General features: G+C 39.4%; 1 protein-coding gene across 6 annotated transcripts in view; it reads left to right on the forward strand.

Moving 5' to 3' along the window:
- The window catches only part of IBTK (inhibitor of Bruton tyrosine kinase), a 68,937-nt gene extending 58,915 nt beyond the window's left edge, over positions 1 to 10,022 (forward strand). For all 6 annotated transcript variants that reach the window (XM_067294059.1, XM_013948968.2, XM_067294061.1 and 3 more), the window contains one exon: positions 1,967 to 10,022. In XM_067294059.1, coding sequence (XP_067150160.1) covers positions 1,967 to 2,092 — 126 coding nt within the window. In that variant the 3' untranslated portion in view covers positions 2,093 to 10,022. The remainder of the gene's footprint in view (positions 1 to 1,966) is intronic.
- The last annotated feature ends 9,176 nt before the right edge of the window (positions 10,023 to 19,198 follow it).

The raw sequence follows: 19,198 nt of genomic DNA on the forward strand, positions 1-19,198 counted from the left end.
ACATTGCTGGTTTGTATTCAGCTTGTAGTCCACCAGGACCCCCACGGTCTTCTCTGCCAAGCTGCTCTCCAGCCGGTCAGCCCCCAGCCTGTTGTGATGCCTGGGGTTAATCCTCCCCAGGGGCAGGACTTGGCATTTCCCTTTGAACTCTGTGAGGTTCCTCTCTGCCCATTTCTCCAGCCTGTTGAGGTCCCTCTGAAAGGCAGTGCAACTCTCTGGTGTATCAGCCACTCTTTCCAGTTTTGAACTGTTGGCAAACTTGCTGAGCATGTACTATGTCCTATCATCTAGGTCATTAATGAAGTTGTTAAACAGTATTGTCCCCAGTATCATCCACTGGGGTCTATACTAATGACTGGCCTGCAGCTGGACTTTGTGCTGCTGATCACAACTCTGAACTCAACAGTTCAGCCAATTTTCAGTCCACCTCACTGTCCACTTACCTAGCCCATACTTCCACAGCTTGTCTATGAGGATGCTGTGGGAGATGGTGTTGAAAGCCATATGAAAGTCAAGATAACATCCACCACTCTCCCCTCATCCACCAAGTCAGTCCTCTCATCATAGAAGGCTATTAGTCTGGTTAAGCACCATTTTCCCCTTCACAAATCCATGCTGACTACTGATCACTTTCCTGTCCTTCATATGTTCGGAAATGACTTGCAGGATTAGTTGGTCCTTCACCTTCCCAGGGACTGAGGTAAGGCTGACCAGCCTGTCATTTCCTGGATCCTCCCTCTTGCCCTTCTGGAGTCAGGGATGACATTTGCTCTCTTCCAGTCCTCAGGAACCTTTCTGAATCACTGTGACTGTTCAAAGATTATTGATTGTGGCCTCGCAATGGTGTTGGCCAGCTCCTTCAGCACTCATGGGTGCTTCCTGTCAGGTCCCATGGACTTGTGTATGTTCAGTTTGTTTATATGTCTCCTAACCTGATCCTCCTCCACCAAGGGTGAGTCATCTTTGCTTCAGACTTCCCCACTGGTCCCCGCCTGGGATTGCTGAAGGCCAGTCTTGCCAGTAAAGACAGAGGCAAAGAAGGCATTGAGTACCTCAGCCTTTTCCATGTCCTTTGTCATTCAGTAGCAGGCCCACATTTTCTGTAGTCTTTCTTTTGCTGCTTATGTATCTGTAGAAGCCTTTCTTGTTGCCCTTTGTGTCCCTCGTCCTGGCTTTCCTAGCAGCATTCCTGCGTGTTCACACAGTGTGTCTGTTTTTTCTCCCAGGTCACCTGTCCGTGTTTCTATCTCTTGTATGCTTCCTTTGTGTCTGAGTTTAGTCAGGAGCAAATTGTTTATCCATGCAGGCCTCCTGCCACTCTTGCCTGACTTCCTGCTTGTCAGGGTGGACTGTTCTTGAGCTTGGAGGAGGTGATCCTTGAAATCAGCCAGCTCTCCTGGAGACTCCTCTTCTCTCCATGGCCATATCCCATTAGATTCTTCCAAGCAGATCCCCAAACAAACCATAGCCTGCTCTCTTGAAGTCCAGAGTTGTGATTCTGCCTTTTGTTTTCTTCCCTTCTCTTGGGATCCAGAATTCCACCATCTTATGGGTGGCCAATGCTGCCCCTGACCTTCGCATTCCCAACCAGTTCTTCCGTGTTTGTGAGTATTGAGTCCATCAGATCATCTCCCCTCATCAGCTCCTTGATCACCTGTGTTAGGAAGTTATCATCAATGCATTCTAGAAAGCTCTTGGATTGCTTGTGCCATACTGTATTGCCCTTCCACCAGATTCCGGGATGGTACAAGTCCCCCATGAGACTTGTACCATCCTGAGATGGTACAAGGGCCTGAGAACATGAGGCTGCTTCCAGTTGTCTGAAGAAGGCCTCATCTACTTCTTCCTGATCAGGCAGTCTGTAGCAGATACATTCAGGGCCACTAAAGCCTGTTCATAATTGTGTTATTGGTGTAAGTGTAGCTCTGGCACTGAAATATGCTTTTTTTTTCTATCCTCTTTCCAGATTGAGGAGTGTGCTATTCAAGATTTATTAATCCACTATGAAGCTTTTGACAACCCTGATGAGTTTGTGACTGTTGAAAGGGCTTCACAGGGACCTATAGCAACACCTATGTGGAACAAGCACTAATTTTCACTGTTCACAGTCCATATTATATGTGCACTTCTGAAGGTTTATTTCTTGATACAGGCAGAACTGGACTGGAAGAGCAGGAATCTTGTAAATTTACCATCAGCATTAAAAAGCTGCGCATAATCTATAGGCATTTGGTAGAGGGAATGGAAATTTGTTCACTGTGCCCATTACCTGCAGTATATATTGTATGTATGTTTTGAGAAAATTTCTTTAGCAAGCCCTATTATTAGTAATGTTACATGAAGTTGTAGATTGGAAATGCATTTGCTTATCTTAAGTTTTAAATAAGAGTTTTCTTTTTTCTGTTAAATTCACAGGTGGTTGAAAAGCACATGCTTATTTTGTGATTTAATGTGAAATTGAATGTGCAGAATTATGCATCTTTAAAGGTTATGTTCTTCAGAATTTACTGGCAAACTGGGAATATCCCCAAAACTTTGCGCTTAGACTTCATGTAAAAGTACAGTCTGATAATGCAGTTTTCCTTAACTTGTGTGTGAGTACTGGTTCTCTGATTGTTGTGACCAGTACTTTTGACTGTCATGCTCCATGGTGAACCTCTATGCTGTACCTAAGTGCCCTGCTGTTGCCTGTTCTCAGTTCAGTTGTGCATGTTTTTTCACTGTTGTGAGACTGGCCTTTGAGCAGCCAGCTCTGTTGTGAAGTAAAGCACACAGTTGAATATGATATGGTGGCACTTAGTTAGCTCATCTATAGACTTATTCTGGTAAATATGGTACAGTTTTAGAACCACTGTGTTTAAGGTACAATTTACTTGAAGTGCTGAGGAAATATAAAATCTCTATGTTCATTGTTAAAGCTATAGGGATGAATGCTTAATTGTGGAGTCTGCAAACACCTAACCTGCAAAGATTATCATAGGTGGCTTTCAGTATTGTGTGTTCCAAAGTCCTCTGTGCCTGGTTTCTTTCAACAAATTTATAAAAAATGAGTAGCCTTATCTACAGTATTCTGTCTAGTTTGTCTGCTTGTGTAGGTGTGTTTGAACTTGAACTTTTTCAGTAGTGTTGGTACTTACAAACTGAAAAACTGGAATTGAGAGAGCTACAGAAGATGAATGGATGGAATTGATCACTGTGCGATAAAAGATCTGAATTTTGGAAAAAGCTATGTAGTTATGTCTAATGGTTTCAGGTTAAGCTACACCAACCCCCCACCCCCCAATTGTAAACAAATGCAATAAACCATAAAATCTTGATTTACACAAAGTTAGTATACTTTTATATGCTGTTTACATATAATCAACACTTCAGGTAACTAGAGTAATCTAAAAGTATTTCTTCTATGTATAAAACATGAACTGTAGGTATTGTGAAACTACGCATACAAGGGAAGATTACTTATGTAGATTTTAATTCTATTTTAAATTCTACTGGTGATTCATTCAATATACTGATGAGAATATTTGCATTAGGTGCTTTACTTGATCCAGTGTAGGGCCTTAGGGCCTTCTGAAACTCTCCTTTTGAATTAAAGGAAAGCTTGCGTACAGTGAGAAATAGCTTTAAAAGCAGTGGGCTTTTTCATGTTGTTATCCTAGTCTGTTCTCAAATATACAATTATTTTAATGTTGCTAGTGTGCATTTAAAATTTTTTTTTTTAATTTGCTTTTAGTATGCTGTTTAAAATTTCATTCACCTGTTATTATATGAGGACTCATGCTTCCACACTGCGGAGGAGCTTGACTGCTTTTAAGCTCCGGGTTTATTGCAGCAGTTTGTTTATGCGTAGTCACTGGTTATACTTAATATACACATTAAAAAAAGAGCAATTATAAGTGTACCACCATTCAGAAACTGAAAACATTTCAAACTATTGTGTTGAAGCAGCTTAAATTTAAGGCTAAAATATGTCATAAAGCTGTTTAAATTAGAGACTGCGTTTTTAACTTCTTTAAAACTTGAAAGTTAGCAGAGTTTAGAACTTTTGAAGCTTAATTCAAAATTTTCAAATTATAATGGAAATAGAAACAAAAATCTCTAACTCACTTGATATACTCTGGGGACAGTTGAAAAAATGAAAATCCACATGAAAATCACACATGAAAATCCAAATAAAACCCATCAAAAAGAACAGTTGCATCAACAGATATTGTCTTACTATAACAATGGTAGGATTCTTAAATCTAAAACTTGTTCAATTGCCTGCTTTACTTTGATCTAAAATGGTGTCATTTTGCAGCACAAATGTGAGATTAGTTTATATTTTTTGTACAGATATTGTAGAATCGCAGCATCATTGAGGTAGGAAGGCATCTCTGGAGATCATCTAGTCTAACTCCCCTGCTCAAGCAGGGTCACCTAGAGCACATTGCCCAGGACTGTGTCCAGGCAAGCTTTGAGTATCTCCAAGAATGGAGACTCCGCAACATCTCTGGGCAACCTGTTCCAGTGCTCAATCACCCTCACTGCAGGGAGGGTGGTGGTGTTTCTTATTTTACATGGAGTTTCTTGTATTTCACTTGTGCCAGTTGCCTCTTGTCCGTTCACTGTATACCTCTGAGAAGAGTCTGTCCCGTTTTCTTTATATGCCCCCCCTTCCACAAGTTATTTATAAACACTGATAAGATCCCCCCTGAGCATTCTCATATCCAGGCTAAGCATTCCCAGCTCTCTGTCTCTCCTTGTCTGTCAGATGCTCCAAGCTCTTAATCGTCTTTGTGGCCCTTTGCTGGCCTCACTCCAGAATGTCCATGGTGGGTATGAGTGATATTTTACCTAATGTCCTCCAGAAAAATATTTACAGTTTAAGATTTTTAAAACTTAAAAAAAATCTATTTATGCCTGTTTAATAGCAGATCACTGTTCATCCTGTGCAATGTGTTGAGTTTTGCTTAGATCAGTGGTAGGTTGGTGTCTGCTGGTTTTAATGGTATAGAGAAATGTGCCTGTGCACATAGGCAGCTTTCAGATATCTGCAAGGGCTAATGTTGCACTAATGTCCCAGCATAGTAAGCCTCAAAGGCCTTGTCTGAAGGAAGGGAGCTAGGGTGTGAAGTAACAAAACTCCTAGATATGAAGATGAAGCTACTCAGGTGAGTTATCTTCATTTGTACAGCAAAGGCTCCTTTCCGTGCTTTTTAGTGTGTACATGCTATTTCTTTAGCACGGCCCGTCGTTCTGTAGCCAGACAACTACTACTTGTGATAGTGATTTTGCTTTTGAGAACGTTATTCGAATTATCAAGTTGTTTTTCCTTGCATCATTTCATTCAATTTCTTCTCTCATTTTATATAACTCTTGCAGGGGCTTCAGGTAAGGATTTAGCAGGAACTAATAATTTAATTTTGACAAGCTGAAGCTCCATGGGGGTCAGCCTTGAAGAATATATTTATCAAGGTGTCGCTTAAAGCACATTTCATGTAATTCAAGGAATGAAAACACTACTAGTTTTCTATTTCAATGCACTGTATGTAGAGTTCAAGTAGAGACTGACACCTGAAATAAGGCCTCTGCATATGCACTGGGTGACCACGCTCCTGCTGTAGCTGTTGTGGTCAATGCAATCAACAGAGCTCAAAGGTCCTGGAGCAGACTCTTGATGACTGCTTGGTGAAATCTCTCTACGCTCTTTTGCCTGCCTTGCCTGCATCTCTGCTGACTCCACTTGGGCCCTAGACACTTCACACATGAAGGTACCTGAATTTAGATGTCTTGATCTTGAATGTTGATGAAGACAGAGAACTTCTTGGTTAATGTTTTCACAGGAAAACCATCAAATGCATCATCTTTGGGTGGCTCTTTTATGAGGAAGCTTTTTGGATACAGAACAAAATTTCCAGTCAAAATGAGATGCCTCTGTACAACCAGGAATCTAATATAGCAGGAATTTGAAGTGGGAAAATAGTGTTCTTGTTCAACTGCAGTTAGGGAATTCAAGGGTAAATTTGGTCCAGGAAGGTCATGTGGTCTAACTTAAGTAATAGTTCAGAACAGATGATCACACTGTCCTCCTTGGTTTGATTTAAATGAGCTCTTTATTGGTCTATAGTATTACTTTGAAATGCATAGTTTTTAAAATGTTACAGATCCATTCTTCCAAATCTTGCAGAAACTTTTCAGGTAACAGAATAAAATCGTTAAAAGTCTTGCTATATTTTTTCTTATTTCATTTTCATAAGAGATATTACATATGGAACAAAAAAATAAGCCAACTAAAAAAAGTAAGTTTATGTAAGAGCAAATTTAAACAGATCCACAGCATCTGCTCTGAAGTAATAATGTACAGCTGGGGGCAAGCCAAGGGTCAGCTACCTCTCCTCTCAATCCAGAATTTCTTCCAATAAAAAGATCATCTTTTACATGAAACATTCTCAGATAAGAAAGTAAGCAGGAAAAATTGACCCAGAAGCTTATTTTATGGTTGTCAATATTTAATGATGTCTTGTCACTTTTTTCCTTCCTATTCCTTGAAAATTTATTATAGGAAGATATGAGGAATGTAACACTTGAAACTGGATTCTCAACAAATACTTTTTAACTAATTTCTAGTTATGGTAAACCGTTTCAGTCCATGTCCCTTTGGATTGAAGTAACATTAAGATAGAATGAGTCTTCCCTTCCTCATCTAGTCATTTCACCATCTGGTAATTCTGCAGGAATGTCATACCCATTTTTCAGCCAGGAAAGCCTGACTGCAAGAAAAATAGCTGTATGTTCTATATGTTATGCTGCTCTGTGGGAGAAAACCTGATGAAATGCCAGGTGCCCTTTGCCTCCAGCACAGCAGCTACATCTGCTTTGCAGTCTGTCTAGATCACTGTGTACTCATTGAAGAGACTGGGAATACAGGCTACTTGCTCCTGCTTGGTTCTCTCCAGTTATAATGATTCATCAGCTGTTACCATCTCGCATTATGGCTGTTCTTCTAGGACTATTTTCTGTCTAAGTTAATGCTAGAGGTTTGTTCTGAAGGGGACCTTACCACTTCTGCTAAATGTCATTGTTCACAGCACTTCGTTATGAGAACTGTGGTCTTGCCATCTGGTGACACAGTGCCAGGAACAATAGCTGGTACATCAGATACAGTCTTGTCTTTACTGTTTTTTTCATTTATTAAGCACAAAGGTGTTTTGTGTTTTCCTTAAGCACATATGCATGCCTTTACAGCATTCCTGGCATTCTTCTATTAATTTAATAAATTTTGGATCAGGCTGAGAGAGGGGAAAAAAACAAATTGCATGTATTTTAATGCATTATGTAAGACTGACTAAAATTCTGCCTTGCAATAATAATTACATTACCAAGGGCATGGGTTAAAGTTGTCTGATGTTTTGATAATAAATGTAAATTACATAGCATCAACAGTTCACTAAAAGTTTGCTTGAATGGAAAGGAGAAATTTAGAATTATTTTCTCGTTAAGCTATTTTATGCTGACTTAAGCTCTGTAAGTGCATCCACTTTATGTAAGTCTTAGGAATGTTTAACTAGAATGAGTTAAAAACCAAGGAACTCAAAGAGGAAAGTTTTATCCCATTTTTTTTAATGCCTGATCTTGATTCCTTGACATGGAGGTAACACTAATCCCCAGACAGTGGTATGCAGGTATAGGCCGCTAAGAATAAAAGAGGAGGACAAAGAACAGGCTGAAGATCAGGAATTGATTCCCTTCTTGGGTGTACCTTCACTCACTAACACCCATGATATAAAATGCTTCTAAATGACCATAGTAAATTCCAGACAAAATTGATCTGGTCTCTTGTGACTAGGAGTATTTTGAGCAGACAACTTATCCCACAGACTGTTCCAGTTTCCTCTTGTTCTGGGTGTGAGACAAATGAGTGAGCCAAAGAAGCGCAGCGTGCAAGTCCTGTTTCTTCTTGCACATGCTCGGTCCTCACCAAGTAAAGCTTCCAAAAGGTATTTTCCAGTTTCTTTGTGTAAGATCATAGCACCTAGTAGGGGGAGATTGTGTAACTTCTCCCTCTGTCATGTTTGTTTTGAGACAGCAAATTTAAATATAAGCAACATCAGTAGATTAGTTTACTATATATTTGTTGATACAAAATTGTCCCTATCCTTAAAGAAGCACAACCATCTCCTTTCCAAACTAACTGTATTTCACTGAAGTGCTCAGTCCTGCATTAAAGAGAAACTAAAATTAGCTCTTCCATATCTGTAGTGATTTGTCCTAAGGAAAAAGGTTGATCCTGACAAAGTCTTGTTTGCAGTTCTAGGAGGCTTTGACTTGTAGGTCACTGTAGATCATGACCTTTGCAAACATCTTTCTTCTTACTGATCAGTTCTGCTGTTGTTTCTGTTGCTAGAAATGCTGGGGCTAGCAAGCTTCACAGTATGCTTTTGCCTTGATACCACACCTTGAAAGAGTTTTTGGTAATCTTGCTGCAGGAGAGTTTCTCAATTCAAAAATGTACTTTTTCTTCCCTTCAACTTTATTAAAAAAAAAAAAAAAAAAAGCATCCTTTGGGATTTTAACAGAAGATTTGGCTTTCCTCTTTATGCGACTGTGATATGGTGGTAAATGGATATGCATGTGTTTCCACAAACTCGCTACAAGTCAACTGGTCAGTTTGCAATGCTGTTCTGCTGAAATGCTGTGTTTCTCTTTCTGTAAAGGCTTCTTTGAGGGCATGAATAATCCAACTTCCACAATTTTGAATATTGTTCTATATTATGCAGAGGTAGGTCTGTGTAGATTTCCAGTAAAATGCTGTTTCTGCTTTTGTTCCACGACCTGCTGCAGATGCTAGGTATTGTCATTATTTCTTTGCCACTAAGCTTGACTTCTTCTGCAAGTATCATAACCACTTACTTCATTGTCCTTGGCTGAATTTGGCAATTCAGGGTTTTTAGGAACAGGCTTCTCTCTCACAGCGGCTCTGGCTTTTGACAATGTTTTTATTCTCAGTGATCCACTCTACCTTTTGCATAATGCTTCCAAGTAGCTCAACTTGTCTCTACAGTTCTTACCTTCCTAGGAACAGAAAAAACTTCCTGCCTCCTGTGGGTCAGCACTTCGATATCTCTACTTCATTTTTCTGTTTCCTTCTAGCACCTTCCTTAAAATTCTCAAATTAAGTGTGATGGCTGGTGCTTTCTATTTGATTGAGAGTTTAATGTTCTTGTTCACTTAATATATCTTCATATTGCAAGGCTACTCTGTCTCAGCAGCTAGCTAGGTAACTCAATCCCTTTACTTAAGTATTGGTTTTCATTGTGGCATTTCTGTTAAAACAAACAAACAAACAAAAAAATCCCACTAATCAACCAAATGAAAAAAACCTCTCTCCATTGGCTTATGCTCCCTTTCTACTAGTTTTTTCCTACTCTTACAAATTCTGGTCAAACTTTTCTCATGCAGACATTTATTGCAAGTGTTTCTTGATCATCTGTTGATAAAGATCATGTGCAATCTGCCAGCTCACTTTTGCTGTAGTGGTACTTCTCTGCCTGGCTGATCTCGTGCCATATAATGCTTTTTCATTCACCACTTTGTATTTCAGGATGTGATAGCTGGCTCCTAGCTCCTTTCAGTACAGAAGTTACAATGTGCTGAGGTAAATATAGAGTAAGCTTTTACAGTGCTTGTTGTCGCAGGTGGTGAACATACATGGAGGCCTTTGAAGAAATGTCAGAGGTGGTTTAAAAAGCCTAATAATTATTGCATTGATAACGTTAAAGATGGTTATCTGTGGTAGTGTTTTTACTTCAGGGTGAATGAACAACAAATGTCTCACAAACTTGTGACTGACTTGAAACCATTGTGCTTTTACTCAATTTTACATTTACTTGTTGTTTGTATTAAGAACAGCCTAAGTAAGTTAATATATGCACTTTGTTTAGCTGGAAGTTGTAAATTCTCCACTCTATGTGAAGTTTCAATCTTTATGCTTTTTCATGTATATAATTGTTGTTTGTAATAAAAATCCCATTATCATGTTACTGTACAATTTTAGCCAGACTATTTCACACAGCTTTTAGCATGGCACGAATGTTCCATTTTTTTTCTCAATGGCTTCTGATTTCCAGTTAATTTGCTGCTATCTTGTCTTGTATCTGGGGCTGGCAAACCTTTATTTTTATTTTTGCATTTCATTAATGTCATATGTGATAAATTGCTAAGTTACTGCCTGGTGATTTTTTTTTTTTTCTTCTGAAACCTTTAACATAATGATTCTCCATTAAGTTTTCCACACAGCATCATTGGTTTTCCCCTTTTATTTTCTTTTTATCTTGTATGTTTGCTTTTGGGTGAATGTAGGTTTATTTCCGTATCATTTGCTTGCCTCTTTTTCTCAGTGTATTGTCTCTGTTTGATTTGTGACTTATGTTTGGATATAAGCTTGTTCATTAGGTTTGCTTGAGTCTCTAATGTTTGGTAGAGTTTGCATGAACCTTCTGTGCTTTCATTTTAGCTATCGCATTTTTCATTTCTGTTATTAACACAATCTGTTAGTCTTTGAAAACTGGATAATCACATGAGTCAGCCATTTTTTCATAGCTTGGCAAAATATTATTGTATGGTTTCTTCAACTTCTTGATTACATTGTTCAAAAAGATATGTTCCATGCATGTCATCTTTGTGGATTTAAATTGGTTTTTGAAGAATTCCTAGGATACCTCCTCCCCCTCCCTGCTATCTGCTGATTTATGTAAATGTTCTGGTATTAGGTAGCAATATTTTCTAAATGCTGCTCCTTGTTCCACTTGTATTTGCCCCCACCCATTTTAACCCTTCGTATTCTAATTTCGTATGGTCTGTCGTTATTTAAGGAAGACTTACTAAAAGTTTTCCCTTTAAAGTTCATCTCCTTGGAATCAGGAATTTGATATACTACCAGGTTCTCATTGGTTTATTTTATTTATATATTGCTTTGTAATATTCATAACTTCTAATTTCATGTCTGTTTCTGAGACTTTGGTAATATTTTATCTAGACCTGTTTCTAGCTGTGATTCATCATGAAACCAGTCACGCTGAAATTTTCTAATCTTTTCATTAGTTCTGGATGCAAGCAGTTCTCTTTTTTTGGCCCATATTCAGTTTTTAAATACAGTTGAGAAATTTGATTAAAGTTTACTATCTAGTCTGAGTTTCTGCAGAAGTCTGTATGCACTATACAGAAGTCTGTGTGAACTATATGCAGACAGATCTCTGGAAATAGTTTTCTGTTCCCACGATATTTTGCTAATTGTTAGCCTGTACATTGGACAGTCAAAACCATTTCAGGAGTACACCCAATTGGGATGCCCCTTTCACAGAATCACAGAATGGCTGAGGTTGGAAGGGACCTCTAGAGATCATCCAGTCCAACCCCCTGCTCAAGCAGGGTCACCTAGAGCACATTGCGCAGGATTGCATCCAGGCGCGTTTTGAATATCTCCAGAGAAGGAGACTCCACAACCTCTCTGGGCAACCTGTTCCAGTGCTCTGTCACCCTCACAGTGAAAAAGTTTTTCCTCATGTTCAGATGGAAGCGTCTGTGTTTGTTTGTGCCCGTTGCCTCGTGTCCTGTCGCTCGGCACCACTGAAAAGAGTCTGGTCCCATCCTCTTGTCACCCTCCCTTCAGATACTTGTACACGTTGATAAGATCTCCTCTCAGCCTTCTCTTATCCAGGTTAAACAGGCCCAGCTCTCTCAGCCTTTCCTCATAAGAGAGATGCTCCAGTCCCCTCATCATCTTTGTAGCCCTTTTCCTGAAACACTTCATTGTGTTTATCTCACAAGTAAGTTTCCAGCAGTTAGTGACATTATTTTAATTTCTCAAGCCTGTTTCTCTCTTTGGCAAGCAGCTTAATTAAACATTTCTGAAATCAAATTAGGAGAGTCTGAGACAGTTAAGTCTCAGGTGAATCAATAGAGAAACTCTGCCAGCCCAGGAAAATAAAACAATCTTTCAGTTATTTTTAGTAGAAAATCTTCAGTACCAAGCCAGATTCCTGCATCCTGACTCTTGTACAAACTGACGTAATTTTGGAAAAAACAGATCCAGGTTTTTGATATGATGTTGGAGAAGCATGCATGGGAACAGTACATTTCTGTCTCCAACGGAGTCTGGCCATAGTGCATGGAGAAATGGCTACTTCAGGCAAAAGTTTCTGCCAAGTTCTCTTTTCTTGTGGGTCTGTACCGCTATGATATAGGAAGGCGCCTTCTCATGTGCTATGTGCTACTCCAGGTCAGAAACGCTGCTCTCTGAGGTATGTCATGTTGTTCTGTCTTGAGAAGCACAGAGGACTGCAACAAAAGAATAAAAAGGGCTTCAACCAACCTTTTATTCGTTGTCAGCAATGCTCATGTTTGAGCTCTGTGCTTTGGAAGCTAGAGTCAAGTCATATAATGCTTTTGTTTCCTCTCATCCCTTTTTTAATTACTTTCTACCTGTTAGGTACGTTTGCGTATGAACCAGATGGACTAACTCATGTCCCACGTTTCTTGTGATGAAAAAGAAGGCAATTGAGCTGCTTAATTTGAAAATGTGAGTGGTTCTTCCAAAGTAAAACTTCGTATTGTTCCTTTCCTTTGCTGCTCTTAAAAAAGCAAAATGCTGTATCAAAAAATTATAGACCAGCAACAGCCCAGTGAATGGAGGATTCCCAGAGTCAGCAAGTCTGAAATTTATTTGTATTAACCTAATAAAGTTTTGATGTAAGTTCAGCTCCTTGACACTTAATGTGCACAATCTATCATCCAAAAGTCAACTGATAGATCTATAGGTCCAGTGAAATACTCTGAACAGTCTAGTCTCCTACAGTAGTGGGTTGAACTGACTTTGAATTTTATTTGCTTAGCTGCAGCCTCCAACCATTGGGTCTCAATATTGCTTTGTCTGCAGTCTTTTTATTTTATTTATTTAGAATCAAAGAAGGTAATTGAGTAACCTTCTAAACTAAACATGCTGAATTCCTTCCATGCTTTACTGTAGGGCCATTTCCCCATCTAGTAATTCTATAGCTTTTATTTGAAACCTCCACTTTTTTTAAATTTGACTTTGAAATGTGAATACTGGATTACCATGGGCTAATTTAGCAGTCACAATAGAACCAAATGCTGAAGTATGTAATATTTCCCTAGTGTTCTAAGTTAACTTTCTGACGTGTAGAAGAATCCCAGTAACCCTTAAATCTAGTTGCATACTGAGAGCTTATGTTCAGCTCATTATGTCTACTTTTTCTCTAGTCACTGTTTTCTCAAGTAAGCTCTCATACTGAAATGTGGCTTTTGTTTTTGTTCCTATATGTATGATTTTACATAAATGTATGGAGTCATGTATTAGTTGCTTGTGCACAGGTGTGTGTTGTGTTCAGAGGTCACTGGGCTTTTGGAGCACCTCCTGCTATTTCTCTGCAGTAAAATCATACTTATGAAAATTGTTTGCACTAGCTCTCCTATGGAGCTTCTCTGGCTGAGACGGACACATATGTTAACAAGAAGCATTTTTGGCATCGGAAATTTTACCACTGAGGAAAGACTAAAGTTGTCTCTCTGCAAGAAGAGAAGAATGGTAATGAATCTTCCAGTGCATGAGAAATCTGCACAGAGGGGAAAAGCATAATCTATTGTTGATGTCTATGGTGAATAAGGAAGAAAAAGCTTAAGCTGGAGCATGAAGGGCTCAGTTTAAACACTGGGGAAATCATTATAATGATAAGGATGGAGAAGCACTGCTATAGCTTCCCTAGGAAGTCTTAATCACTGAAACCTTTAAGAACAGTCTGGATGAAGTCAAATTTAGTTAATCCCACCTCAGGATAAGGTGGACTAGGTACCATTCCAAGCTATTTCTTCCATTTTTCATGCAGATACCCTAGTGCTTAGCAGTTAGCCTAAAATCACAATCAGCATCCTCCAATAAAGGAAGCACTTTCTGCCAGTGCTGGCATCTGTATGAAATAGAGACCTTTGTATAAAGTCAGTTATTACGAGGAAAGCTTCTGCATTAAAGGCTGCTATTACTACAGCGAACTTCTTGTATTTTTCAGGAGAAGTTCTTATTAACAGTTGATATTCATGAATAATGCAGCTAAGCATTCAGACTTGCAGCTTATTAAGAACACCAACAAATTTTTAAGGACAAATTGTTTTAGAGTAGTTTATAATAACCCTAGAGAGTTATCAAATTTCAACAAATCAATGCTTGAAGGGGAAACAATTAAAGAACTAATAGACATCAAAACATGAATCTAATGTGTCATAGTTGAATAACAAGATTTGACTCTATCAAATTTCACAGCTCTGAAATTACTTTTCTTTAAGCATAATCAGAAATTATTTCAATTTATTTCAGCAAGTGGCTTTTAATATGCATCTGGGCACTTGAAGTGCCATTCAAAGCATCTAGAGCTTTATATTGGCTCAACGAAAATAACAATTCACACAGACTTAGTAGTATTAGCATGTAAAACATATCCATTTTTAAAACCTATTATGTTCTTAAAAAAAAAAAGAGTGACTATGATTTGGAAATTCTGGTGCCTAAGAGAGGGCCAGGTGCCTGAATCCTAGAAATCAGAAGCATAAGTATAGAATGTAAGTACCTAGCTTTTAGTGCAAATATATAATAGCAGTATGAATGTGCAAGTACACATAAAGTAATGCAGATTGAAGCAAATGCCTGATTGTATCTGCTTTATTTTACATAGTTTATAGTAACTGCGTGATCTCTTTAGCCCTGATTGTCTTCATATGCTATCCTCAACCCCACCAGTTTCTGAACAATTATTGGACACCATCTTAACACTTTTGCGTGAAATCCTCTACAGAAGCAGAAATTAAGCCATGCTAATAAAAGTGCCCTGGATTACCAAAATTCTCAATCAGTAATAACAACTTTTACTTGTAATAATTTATTATGTCTGGGATTAAATAAATCTCCCCCAGGTAAAACAGAAGCTATGAGATTGTTTTGGTAAGAAATTATGAGGCCTGTCAGTTTAAATAGCTGACTTGCTAGCAACCTTTGCATAAAAACAAACAATAAAAGAAAAACCTTTGTTTAAAACACAGCGATCAACTCCCAATCAAATTGACTTGTGATGTTTTAAGTTTAACTGCAATCCTTGTAGTAATGGTTTCCCAAAGCTTTTTCTATCTTTAACTGTTAGCATTTATGGTTAGTTTGGTCAAAATAACTGTAGCCTGGTTGATGTCGTCGTCTTTTGGATGTTGTTAAGGAGATGCAAGTGAAGTCCATGCAAAGGATTGACGCTTCTTGAGAAAATTAAGAACAAAGCTGAGTGGGTACTAAAGAAATGAATTTTTCTGATTTTCAGATTACTCAGAATAGATACCATCTCAACAGATAGCCAATAAGCATCACCTGTATTCAATGCCATAGGTTTAGCTGTTGTAATAACCCACACTTTGTATTAGCCCAGCATTATGAAATCAACTTGTGTTTGATCTCAAAGTGGATGAGGGAATACTTGCGTTGCAGTAAAGAGTATATTCTGGCCTCTTACAATACAGTTGAGGATTGTGTTAGCCTATGGACAAGGCAATTTTTTGAATTAACAACAATACTTAAACAACAATTTTGAATAAAAGGTAAAAGCTGTTTGAAAAGCACTCTTTCCACCTTGTTGAAAACTTCCTGCCTTCAGGCCTCTTGCCCTCTCACCTGTTACCTGTAGTACATTTACACTTGCCTCTGCCCTCCACGAATATGTCTGCACTTTTCAAGCCCTGTTTTTTTTTTTCCTGTGCTGTGAGAGTCATATGAGTTCCCAACCCTGAAAAGATTTATTTATTGATTTATCTGATGAAGATGTTTCAGAAGAGTGGTGACAAGACGTGGTTTCCCATTGTGCCCCATCACATCATTTGTGTCTCCTGTCCTTGTGTAAGGATTTAGCAGAGCTCTGCATGAGAAGCTTCTGCCTGTGAGTCCTAGCTGTGAACTTGGGGGTAAAGTACTGTGGAAAGTGAGAAGTATCTGGGGATGGGGCTGAGCCAGGAGCTTGCGAAGGGTCCGAGTCTTGCTGAGGCAGTACCACTGACAGACCAACAAGACTAAGAAACCAGAATTTCTCTTAAGGGGCCCCTCCCCCTTAAGCAATGTTGCCTCAAAGGCATAGCGATTAAGTAGGGATTTTTCCAAACTAGCAGGTGGATCACACTTACTCCTTAGCCTCCCAGTTCACAACACCTCTGCTGCTCATGACTACACAACATGTTTCCTGAAGCTATGTCACTTGCTGACACAGGGCAGTAATCTGAAAAGCAGCAAGGCTTAAGGCTAGAATTTTCAGAACTACCAAAGGTGGAAATCCCTGCCATAATATAACTACTTTTTGTGGCAATTTAGCAAGTGGAAATGAGCAGAAGGGCCCAAAAGACTATAACCAGTTAGCTCTCCACAGGCTATGAACAAGCAGCATGTTCTTGGTCTGGAAACAACTGGAAGAGAAGCTAGTTCAGCCAACCCAGCCCTGAATGAGGACTTGTTGCTGTGTTTCCCTCCTTATTCTCCCCCACCACATATACACATGCATGTACCTCAAAAGTTACCACTGGAGTTAATACCTGACCATTGGTAAAAGGTACAGGCCTAATTTTTACAGATGCTTTTCACAGCCATATTTTCTAGATCTGCATAGCAAAGATCCAGACAGTCTAGTGGCTTGGATATGGGTAACACTACAAGCCTTGTACAGAGTTCATAGCTTGTGTCTATTGGAAAGCAAACTAGCATAATTTTGGTTATTGTGGATGAATTGGGTCAGAATACATTTTGCATCTGTTTCTATTTTAACCTGACCATGAATGCTACCTGTGGAATCTAAACCTTTTACAGATTCTTGCAAACTGAATTCTTGCTGTGTTCCCTCCTTCCTTCTTCCCTGCTGTATTTTTTCCTGTCTCTTTCCTACATCGTGTCTTTTCTCTTACAATTTCTTGTCCTCTCATCTTTGCATGAAATGCTTATTCCTTGTTTTGTTTTCAGAAATGTGTTTTAGAGGCAGAAAATGTCCTGTAGTTTTCAAAGGTCCCTCATTACTTCCTCCTTGCTGCTTTTCTGCTTGTTACATCTCACATATCTTGTCTCTTTACAGGATTGTTTAATGTTTTCATGCTTATTTGACATAACCAAAGTGTTTTTACTAAGCCTGAGGCAGTAACTTAGAAAAATGTGGATTACAGCAATTTCAGTAGCATGTATAGAGACTGATAGTAGTTGCTCTGGAAAACAACCTTATCCTCTGCAGAGCATCTAAGGATATTATTTTGTAAAACGTACACCTACTCCAGAAACATCAGGGCATAGGGTAGCAGCTGGAATCTGTTGCATGTCATAACTGTTCCACTTCTCAGTTACTCTCTGGTGAATAGGCTGGGGTGTGCAGCCTGTTTGTCCCATATGCTCTTAGTGGTAAACTGTTTGAATGTCTGGGGGAGGAATGTTTCATCTCAGCTTTTATTGCCAACTGGTGTTATAGTATCTTCTGATTACATTTTATGCCAATTCACTCCCAGCTGTGATCTCAAGGCGAGCAGCAGTGTCTCTGCATCTGCTGATGACTCTGTTTCTCAGGAGCATGGAAGGGGCAGGGAAGGGCCTAGGAAAGGATGGACTTGTGTTTGATTTGTAGATCATATACCTAGCATGATTTACCTAGCACCCACATCACTACATCTGGGCAAGAGCTGCCAGGTTTGCGGACAAAGTCAAATTTTAGAAGTGTTGTGTGTCATGTGTTGATTTAAACCAAATTAAACTGGATCTAAAAAGTACAGATTAAGAATATAGTCCAGGTGTAAGGGCCAGGTTTGAAGTTCTGATCAGCTACTTCAGGACCTGTTAGCTGGTTACTGTAAATAGGATGACCGGACTAGAAACAAAGTAGTTATTCTGTTAGTCACTTGTGTGGGTTTTTATCAAGATGCAGTTTCTGAAAACATCAAAATACAGTGTCATTCCCACCTACAAAGGTCATGTTCATTGTTGCAGGCAAAACAGTCTTGACTTATGGAATTTCACTTAGTTTATTGCCAATTAACATAAGCTTTAGTTACCGATTCCAGTATTGAGAAACAAAGAAGATATAAACAATTAACAAACACTTGGGGAAACACCTTTCCTCCCTTTTCCCCAGGCTCAGCTTCAGTCCAACACCCTTCTTCCCCCCTTCCTTGTCTTCGCTCTCCTTGTTTTTGCCACACACTATGCTTGTTCCTAAGGAGAGGCAACGGCTGGCACAAGTTGAGGTTGTATGTAATGGCTTTATTTTGCCACTCTTCGCTTCTTATTCTTTTCTTCCACTGCTGCTGGCTTGTTACTCTTCTGTTATTCATTTTCTCTGCCCCGGCATGGGTTCCCCCATAGGCCACAATCCCTTTGGTGGTGTCCCTGCTTTGGCATTACTCATTCATGGGCTACAGTCCCCTCAGAGGCATACCTCCTCTGGCATGGAGGGACTCCTGAGAGCGTACCTCCACCTGTGTCTCCCACACCATCTCCTTCTACTTGCCTCCTCTATTTTGTTTCTCCAAAGGCATCTCTTCACATTTCTCATGTGCCCCTTCTGTGCCTCCTCTTGTGTCTAATTTCATGTATGTCCTCCTGTGTGCCCTCCTGTGTCTCCTGCCCCTAGTAGTTGCCACCCTTTCTTAAATGTTTGAGCAGAGGTGCCACGTGCTTCTCCACCTCGTTGAAGCTTTGGTGCACGGTGGGTTGTTTTCATCCGATACAGAGACGGTTAGAACAGGCACAGGATAGCTCATAGCCTCCTCCCATCCAGGGCACTCCTGCAGCCCCCTGCTGCCCCAGCCCTGACATTTATGCCCAATACATTCCACTCCCTGTCTCTGCAAAACGCTTATTTAAGAACTGTTTGAATATACATCTATTATAAACTCTATTTTTAACATCATTAGAACCTTAACATTCATGCATTGTAAGCTTCACCCTTTCTCCCAGACAATGGGGAGTGCTACTGTACAGTATGTACATACAGTAAAGCTCCACCCCTCACCCCTGAAAAACATATTATCGGGATTAACACTGTTACAATATGACAATGTACTCCTCACAAATTCCATCCCCTGTCCCTGCAAACCAGGCTATAGAGGTTAACACTGTCACAAACTGAACTGATCTATTACAAACTTCACCCCT

Source organism: Apteryx mantelli, chromosome 3 (genome assembly GCF_036417845.1).
Source record: "Apteryx mantelli isolate bAptMan1 chromosome 3, bAptMan1.hap1, whole genome shotgun sequence".
In the NCBI taxonomy this organism is placed as follows: domain Eukaryota; kingdom Metazoa; phylum Chordata; class Aves; order Apterygiformes; family Apterygidae; genus Apteryx; species Apteryx mantelli.